The 9,753-nt window shown below is 40.9% G+C and overlaps 1 protein-coding gene across 1 annotated transcript in view; it reads right to left on the minus strand.

Moving 5' to 3' along the window:
* The window catches only part of DAPL1 (death associated protein like 1), a 22,219-nt gene that overhangs the window by 6,210 nt on the left and 6,256 nt on the right, over window positions 1-9,753 (minus strand). Inside the window, exons 2-3 of the mRNA XM_019522355.1 lie at window positions 6,371-6,458; window positions 1,914-1,977 (exon numbers count right to left, since the gene is read on the minus strand). Of these exons, the coding sequence (XP_019377900.1) occupies window positions 1,914-1,977; window positions 6,371-6,458 (152 nt within the window). The remainder of the gene's footprint in view (window positions 1-1,913; window positions 1,978-6,370; window positions 6,459-9,753) is intronic.

Here is a 9,753-nt window from a genome sequence, read left to right on the forward strand (position 1 = left end):
CTAAATATCATGCCACCATCATGGCTAAGGCCTGACAAGCTGTATGACCAACGCTGGAACTAATCTGATGGGCAGTATGTGTCCCCAAAATAATCAGTTGTCTGCTTTTGGCTTGGCATCCTGATTTTGATTGTACTGCGCCTTTGTTCTAGTATCAGCCAATGGGCATCTGTCCTAGCAAGGGAGCGTACTGGCTTTTCAATAGGGGATGACAAGTCTCCTTGCCTCTGCAACTAAGTATATTAAGTCAAGTTTGTGACTATGGCACGGGATGAGAGCAAGAACCCATCTACATGTCTCACTGAAGAAGCGTTTATACAGCCAAATCACACCTTAAAGTTGTCACCCAGTTATACATTCCACCAATTAATGGAGTGCTAAAAGGAGGAATAAAGACACAAACTTGTTCCATAAAATGTGTGATAACTTTGTGGCTCCTTACCATCACACAATGGATTGAATGAGCAACTTGGAGTTGTATCAGCTGATCGGGGCTCCCAGCCAGGCTCCCCCATGTGCATCCCAGAGCCTGGGAGCTCACAACTGACAAGGCTTCCAGCCAATAGGACATCCCAGGCATCCCACCCCTGCAGTTGATATGATCCCCCAGGCACAGGGGTGCTCCAAGCATCCTTGTGGCTGGAGGAGTCCAGCTGATGTGATGATCTGGCCATGGAGATGCCTACAACACCCCTGCAGCTGGAAGCCCTGTTAGCCAGGGCTCCCAGCCACAGGAGTTGGCTATTCACCAGTGTGGGGGGAACCTAGGATCATGGAAACCAGGCTCCCCCTACACCAGCAATAGGGTGTAATGGGATCCAATTAGCAATTCCACAATCATACTTCATGCTATTTACATGTGGGATAGCATGAAGCATGATTGTGTAGATCACACATTAGGTCCTATTGTGCCTTTGCTTGCCCATTGAGAGGGGACCCAACAGATCTGGGTTCTATTGCCAGCTCTGCCATCATTTTTCTGTGTTTTCTTGGACAGTATTCCCATCCAGATTTTCTTAAAAATAAAATCTGGAATTCATACACCCCTTTTAGATGCCTTATGATTTGTCGTGCATCCACAGGTGCATAGGGGGGGAGGATCACCTCCTTGTCCCTGCTAGAGATGCAACACTGGTCAGGCCACAGCTGGAGTACTGTGTCCAGTTCTGTGCGCCCCAGTTCAGGAGGCATGTGGACAACATTGAGAGGGTCCAGAGGAGGGCCACTCGAATGATTCAGGGACAACAGGGCAGACCCTACAGTGAAAGACTGCAGGACCTGAACCTGTTCAGCCTTCACAAGAGAAGGCTGAGGGGGGACTTGGTGACTGTCTATAAACTCACTAGGGGGAACCAGAAGGGTTTGGGAGAGACCTTGTTTCCCTGAGCGCCCCCTGGCATAACAAGGAATAATGGCCACAAGTTGTTGGAGAGGAGGTTTAGATTAGACATCCGTAAGAACTACTTCACAGTTAGGGCAGCTAGGATCTGGAACCAACTTCCAAGGGAAGTGGTGCTGGCTCCTACCCTGGGGGTCTTTAAGAGGAGGCTTGATGCCTACCTGGCTGGTATCATTTGAGCCCAGTTTTTTTTCCTCCTGCCCTGGCAGGGGGTTGTACTTGAAGATCTAAGGTCCCTTCCGACCCTACTTCTATGATAACAAATCTCTATGTTACTGCAATTGCCTTACAAGGTCCTATTCAAGAATCACAGCAGAATAAGGGGCTCAAAGTTGCATATTGATAAACTAGCATTTTTGAAAGGTGTTACTAAACCTCTAAAGAACAAGAAAAACTTCTCACCATCTGTTTCAGATTACAGCGGTTTTTATACTAAGTTGATTTTGCTTTTTTAAAACACTTTGATCATTAGCTACATTAAACATCTATGCCTTATTCAGCTATATACACTTACTCTCTCCAGTGCACCTGCTAGCAGAACTCCCATGTTTTGCATTTTTGCAATACTGGCAACTGAGCTGTAAGAGAAAGAAAAGATTTATTCAGGTTTTTCCATCTCCAAGAGGGATTTATTTGCAAGCTTGTTTGCTCAAGACAAGCTATGCACCCTTTTCAGTTCTGCCATAATTAAGCTTAGGGTGTGGAAGGGTTAAAGATGAAAAGTAGTATTAGGAAACCTTCTATATTGGCAGAGTATAGTCCTTGTATAGAGATTCATCACATTAAATGGATGATGCGTTCTGCTAGCTTAAAGGATAGCTAGCAATAGGGTTTTGGTTTGTATGGTCAATTTGTCATCTACAGAAAACATCAAATTGAACAGTACATTTCTACAGTCTTTGATAAACAGAAGAGTCTTTTTTTTGTTGATAGATTACATCTTCAGAGGTTGCAGGGTAGATTCAGTGCTACCTAGTCATGTTTGAAACAAGCCACACAGTGAAGTAAACAACTGGGTATTAAACATTTTCAAAATCTTAATATTTGCCTCCTCCCCTAAAACTAAAATGCTAGGTTTCAAAAAAACCCAAAACAAACAAAAAAACCCACAAAAAACTACTGCTTTGAAAAAATCTGCATAAAGTTACATAATGACTCTCAGGTGTCCCTCAGGGAGCAAGAAAGAGCTACAGGAAGAGGAGACAAGGCTCCAAGGCAGCACTGGAGAAGGAAAAGGACAGACTCCCAGGAGGGGTGGCAGTTGGAAATTTCTAACTTCTGTCTTCATCCACATCTGCAGCATGTTGGCTGGAGAACAGATACAGAGTCCTGTCAACAGAAGAGAAGGAACATGTTCTGTTAGTGGAAGAGTCCAGGCTTGCCTAAGGTTGGAAGGATCAAGACCACTGATACCAAGAAGAAGTGATGGGTGGTAGAGGCGGGCATATACAAACATTGGCCTATAGGTGCTGGAGACCCATGGTATGCCACTGGTGGCAACTAGCAAGGGATGTTAAGGGCAAGAAGAAGGGTTTCTACAAGTATGTCAGCAACAAGAAGATGATCAGAGAAAGTGCAGATCCTTTACTGAATGGGGGAGGAAATCTACTGACAGATTATGTGGAAAATGCCGAGGTACTCAATGTCTTTTTTACTTTGGTCTTCACAGGCAAAGTCAGCTAACTAGCTACTGCATCTGGCAGCACAGATTGTGGAGGAGATGAGCAGCCAACAGTGGCTAAAGAACAGATTAGGGACTATTGCGAATAGCTGGACAAGTACAAGTCCCTGGGGCCAGGTGTGATGCACCTGGAGGGTGCTGAAAGAGTTGGCCAATGTAATTGCAGAGCTGCTGGTCATTCTCTTTGAGAACTCATGAGAGCTAGGAGAGGTCCCAGACTGCAAAGAATGCCAACAGCATACTAGGCTGCACAACTAAGAACATTGCCAGCAGACTGAGGGGAGTGATTCTTCCTCTCTATTTGGCACTGGTAAGACCACATCTGGAGTACCATGTCCAGCTTTGGAACCCCCACTAAAGAAAGGAGGTGGAAGAAATTAGAAAGAGTCCAGTGACAGGCAACAAAATTGTTAGAGGGCTAGTGAATAGGACTTATGAAGAAAGGCTGAGGGAACTGGGTTTATTTAGCTTGGAGAAGAGAAGACAGAAGAGCATCAAGTAAGTTTCCAATGGTAAATGAAACATTCACCTACTCCCATCCCCCACAAGGTGGACCTACTGCTTACTAAGATTGAGAAATCTTATGTTTAGTTAACACTGATCCAGAGGAAGTAATTATGGTATTAAGTGGTATAATCAGTTCCAAACTGAAAATTCTTCACTTTTTCCAAATACTTTTCATGAGAAGTTGATGCCTTTTCCCTGAATCTTGCCATTTAAGAAGTGTATCAAAGCTGAAATCCTCAAAAGATATATTGCATATGGGAACGTCACATAACTTTGCAGAGGAGCAACCTAGAGACCTCTCCTTCAGGGGGAAAAGTCCTGTCAACAAGTCTCTTCAGTCCTCAGGTAGCTAAAAGGCTGCCAATTTGGATGCTAACTGTGATGCAGTACCAATGACATGTCCACCAGCACCTGGACACAACAAACTTGTATTTTCATGCAGACACCTGTATAGTGTGTCTACTTAATACAAGTATGCATGTACAGTAGTACTATAAAAATCAGTATCCTTATCAGTTGAGCCCCTGGAATATTGTAGCATCTTGCAAGTAGTCCAAACTATCCCCGCCTAGTTTTCTAAATGCATTAAAACAATCAGCCCCAGAGAAGATTATGACATTTAATTAATTCCTGAACAAGACAACATATGTCATTTAAAAACAAAAACTAGCCAACTGTTATATTAGAAGCCTACAACTTTTACATAATTGCATCTTGAAAATGAAGTCCATCACTGTCTGCAAAAAACATGCTTCTATTTAGTAATCATTGATTTCTTTCTAGTTTCTAATGGAGTGCCAATTAGTATAGCTCTGTTTACTGCTGTTGTGCATCAGAAACAATGCTATGAGCTCAGGGAAGTTCCAGGAACAGTATTTTAGTTAAATGTCTGCAAAAGCATACCAAATTGATTTCTGTACTCCTGCCAAAAATACTGGCTATTTGCATGTTATGGATGAACCACGTTTTGCGGTTAAAACTTAGGAATACTTTAAATTACACCAATTTATGGACATCAGGCTTAGAAGCCAGTTTTTGGACCAATTGTGAGGCTGACCACAAACATCCTAAGCAATCTTTGGCAAATTATTTTGTCTCCCTCTCTGACCCTCACTAGTTTACAGAGTGAGAAACAGTATATCCCTGCAAGATATGGAAGCTGCAGCAACACTATTCTCAGGAAGTACAAGAAGAGAGAATTTTTCCAAACTCCACATTTCTTTTCCAAAAGGGATTTTAAGAGTTTCCCCACCCCTTTAGGCATTTTTACACATCCCCTTTAAATCAGGTTCCCCTTAAGATGTTATTTACCAAATATTTAGATAACTGCATACAACTTTAAGCCAGGTAGCACTGTAAAAGGACCTTAGAAACGGCTGTCCCAACACGTGGGGGTGACAGGGGAAAGAAAATTCTCATGCTGCCAGCACCAGGGATGGCATCTGTAAGGCTTCTTTCAGAGAATCCCTTTGCAATTTGTGGGCTGGGGGTGTGTCAGTACAGACTCACAACATGCAGCTCTGCAGACAAGCCTACCACTACCATAGCAAGCAATGCACTGGCACTGGGCACATTCTCATAGGGGGTCACCAAATCAAGTGGACCACACACTACATTTTAAAGGCAGTGAGACACTTCAGAGCCCTGCATTTGCAGTCTCATATGTGGAGAAGTCTGCTCAGGTGAAGAGCTCCTCCCCACCCTGCAGGGGTTGAGAGCCCTGAGCTCTTGCTGTGGCAGTGGGGCTTCCTACAGCCAGGGCCCCAGCAGCACCACAGGCTAAGCCCTGCCTCCACTTGGGCCAACTGCATCCCCAGGAACACTGCAGTCCCCCTCTATGACCCCTGCATATATACCAGCATGTAGGAGGGTGCTCTGCAGAGGACCTGCATCAGGCACTAAAATGCCTGGCTACAGCTCTGAAGTCTACCATAATTAGACAGGTTTCTAAGGCTGTCTCTAGGTTTTGGTTAGAACAAGTGGCCCCTTAACCCCGGAGGGTACAAAAGCAATTTAAGGCCACCATAAACCCCCAAGACTCTCTGGAGTATATTCTGTTCTACTCTCTTCGAAGGGCAGCAGAATTTCACCAATTTTGTTTCAAGCTAGGCAAGACCCGAAAATTCTAAATATTATAGAAAAAACCTGATAGAAATCCAGAGGGTAATGCCAGAATTTTGTTAATTACCTAATCTGATTTTCTGTAGATCACAGGACATGAACATGCCATTTCGTTACTCTTGTATTAAGCCAAATATCTTTGATTTAAACTACATCATAACTTCCAAAAAAGGACATTCTCTAAATTTGAATACACTAGGTCATGGTCAGTCCACCACTTCACTTGGCCAGTGGTACCAGTTGTTAATTATCCTCATTGTTAAAATGTGTGCCTAGTTTTAAATAGTCTGGCTTCTAGTTCCTGACACTCGTCCCTGCCATGGCACTCTTTGCTAGACTGAAAAGCTTCTGTCACCTAATATTTTCTCCCTGGAAAGTGACTTGAACACTATGAACAAGTCACCTCTTGTTTGTAAAACAAAATAGACTGAGTTCCTTGCGTCTCTCCCTATAAAGGCATGTTCTCCACATTGTATGTATTATTACTATCCAATCTTTTTGTTTTTGTATTCCAAGTTACCTTTTATACATATGCTGCACAGCCTAGCCTCTTCTCACTCCAGTGTTCACAACTGTAAAGCTTTTATTCTTTTCAAAAGCCTTGTCCAGTTCACCATTATATATGGGGGACTATTTATGCTTAATATTAAAAGCTACAATACCTTATCTTCTCTTTCACTGGATTTTTGGGATTTCTCTCAGAAGCTCCATTTTCTTGTTTTTTAGAAACTCTCATACCTCCAGCTTTGACTGCAACAAAGAAGATATATAAAGTAGTTACATTTTTGTCTTTCAAATAAGTGTTAATCATAAGACCGTTTTTTGTTTCAAAGCAGACACGAGAAGACCTTGTAAAACACATGCCCAGGAGAACTGGCAATAGAGAAAGATGTTTTTTTTTTCCAAGAGGTGACCTCCTTATTTTGCTTCTGCTGTGTGGTTGGAATGTATGAAAGAAGGAGCCAAAAAGACATACACCTAAGAAAGTAAGCTTTTGGACATGACAAAATCAGGTTCAAGAGACTGTAAACCAAAATTAAGTTTCCTTAAAGCAATACTAGTTCAAGAACTACCTGCTACCAGACATCCTCCCCAAGGATCTTAGAAGTTTCTAGAAGTTTATTTTTTAAAGTGCATTCATTTTTAGCACAATACATGACTGTTGGTAGTAGGCTTTTCACAATTTCCTCAAGATGCTCCAGAATAAGACCGTATATGTAATACTAGTTACAAGGCAGACCAGAATCAACCCCATATTTACCAATGGGTAAGTGTTCAAACAAGTTTAATTATATTTTATTAGCAATACTGCCAGTCACATAACCAATTAGCACCAATTAAGCTACAGATGACCTAACAATAACAATTTAAGTGTTAAGAAGTGTCAAAAAATTCAGGTGTTTAAAGGAACATGTAAAACTTATTTCAGATAACTTGTCAAAAGAAATGCCCTCTTCCTGAACACAAAGGTATCTGTAAGTTTTAAATCTGTCAAAGAAAATAAGAACCAAATGAAAAAAAGATTTTTGGTTCATTTAAATTCTATAGCAAGTTCCCTATTCTGTATTTTTGGAACTATCAAGACATGCATTTTCTTCATATTTTGAATTTGTGCACAGAATGGAAACAAAATTGAAACTGTTATAAAAAGGCACTTTGGAAAAGATGGTAGAATATGTTCAACACCAAACTCTGGAATAGTATTTATTTGCTTACACCTAGTCATGACATTTCCTTGACTTTCCAGTCAAGTCATGTTACTGGCATAGCCCTTCAAAATGTCCTGCCTAGAAACAAGAATCAACTTCTCTTTACCTTGTGGACTACATGGCCTTAGGCTTAAAATGCTGCAACATAGCAATGTCTACTACTGCCAAAGCAAACATCCAGGCAGTTGTTCTGCAGTGCGAAGGGAAAATTTCTCATTTAAACCCTCTTAATATGAGCAAAGTATTATTTTATTATATAATAGTAAAAAGCCGAAGACAAGGCTATAAATTACATTAATATATAAAGAACACCCTCTCCCCTTTTCAAAACCACAAGGGCCACTGTGTGCTAAACCCCCGGCTGGATTTGAAAATCTTCCCTGAAATAACAGATACATCATGAAGTTGCTAATTAAAGAAAAAAAGAATTCAAAGGTCTAGGACTTGATTTTGAAAAATGTGGAGCACCTACAATTCTCACAGAAATAAACTGGAGTTGAGTGCTCAGAACTCTGCAGTATTAAAATACGTAGCTTTAAAAAAAAAAAGATACGAAAAGCTCTTTAAAACCTTTTTGGAAAAGGTTACCTTTAGTTTTATCTACTGAAAGTTTCTTTATCTAGACTATTGCAGTAACAAAGCTATGGGAATGGCTGAGGACACATTTAGAATGCTACAGACATGACAAAAAGTTGCCTTGTAAATTGAAGTTTCTTATGTTCATTTCTAGCCCAAAGTTGACCTGTGATGAGAGTTTTGCAACTTTGGCAATTTGGGGGAGGGAGGGCTAAAATTTAAGTTTTTAAAAATTAGGACAGTATGTCACGAGCTGATCCATAACACAAGTTTAAATAACCCAAAATATTCTCCCTCACCCATAGATTCACATTGCCTTTCAACAATGAGCCAGACCCCAAATCAAAATGGTCCAAGTTTTTAGGAGTGTTCAAAGGACAGAGCTGAACCAAGATCCAAGTTCTGTGCACTTGGCCCTTTGCTAGGGAAATGCTATACGACTTTGTGTGTCACATATTGCAAAAGTTTAATATAGGGGTTTTTTATTTTCAAGTTTAATGCAGCAAGATGCTTCTGCCTCTCTGAAACACTTGTATTCAGAGCTGTGCACCCCATTAAAGAAATAAAAACAAACAAGCTGCACAAAAGAATGTTATGGCTCAACTGACAAAGACTTGTGAGAAATCCACTCCGACACCAGTAGTTCATTGAAGTAAACAGACTCACTCATGCAACTAAGATACAGAATTTCACAGTAGGTTAATAAGTTATGCATTAGATACTCATTACTTATCATTTTTCATCTTGAACCTTTTATTACAAGGAGCTGGGCAATCCTAGATGGGTACCTACCAAGCGTGGGCAATCTATGTTCATGGGGAATTTAAAGATGCCTCATTTTGGTAGACTCCAGGAAGTTAAACAACTTAACAAATACCTTTAAAGAGCTATAGCTTCAAATCTATCAGGATACCTGAGCCAAAGGGCTTAAATACAGACTTCAGTTTTCAGGTGTTCATGATCTGCAGGTGAACACACCTGGATCTGAATTATAGCTTCTTTTTGCTAGCACACAAAGTTCTATGGGGGCCATGTACAAATATTGATGTATTCTAAAGTTAAAACCAGATGTACTATTTAGAACAAATGTTCTTGCAATGCTTTAGAAAACTCTAAAAACTAATTTTTAACAATGCTAAAAACAAAAAAATAAATACAGAAAATGGTTAGTGCCTGGTGTGGACTGTCCAGGGTTAGAGAGAAAAACCTTAGTCTATTTGGAAGAGACATTACTGTACATACAGTTAGTATTTAATACAGAATACACAGAATTTTAGTAATTAGTTACATACACGTGAAGTAGCTATAGATTATCAATCAGAACTAAGCATCTCCAAGTAACAGAGGATTTTTACACACTTGATTTGGAGGATGTACATGGGAATTAGCTAAAATCTGTTGCTTTACAACTTCATAGTCTTGTACAAACAAGTGCCAAATGGTATTAAGGCAAGTCACGCAATGCAATCATGCTGTATGTGAACAAAGGCATCACTTAACATCTAGATCTTTCCTGGTTATGTGCAAAAAGGGGGGGGGGAGGGGAAGAATGGTGGGGGGAGAAAAAGTCACATGAATACAATTATTGACATACAGCAAAATCCAACTTGCTGGTATTTCCTTACAGCCAAGGGGCCTGCTGCCAGAATCCAGGGTACAGAGAACCACTGAAGTGTTTTGGTGGAGGGGGCCAGGAATGGGAGCAATGGCTATCTTAATGCCCACCTCACTGCTTATGTACCCTACTGCTGGAGGTGGTT

This window comes from Gavialis gangeticus, unplaced genomic scaffold (genome assembly GCF_001723915.1).
Source record: "Gavialis gangeticus isolate Ggan-Ray unplaced genomic scaffold, GavGan_comp1, whole genome shotgun sequence".
Taxonomy (NCBI): Eukaryota; Metazoa; Chordata; order Crocodylia; family Gavialidae; genus Gavialis; species Gavialis gangeticus.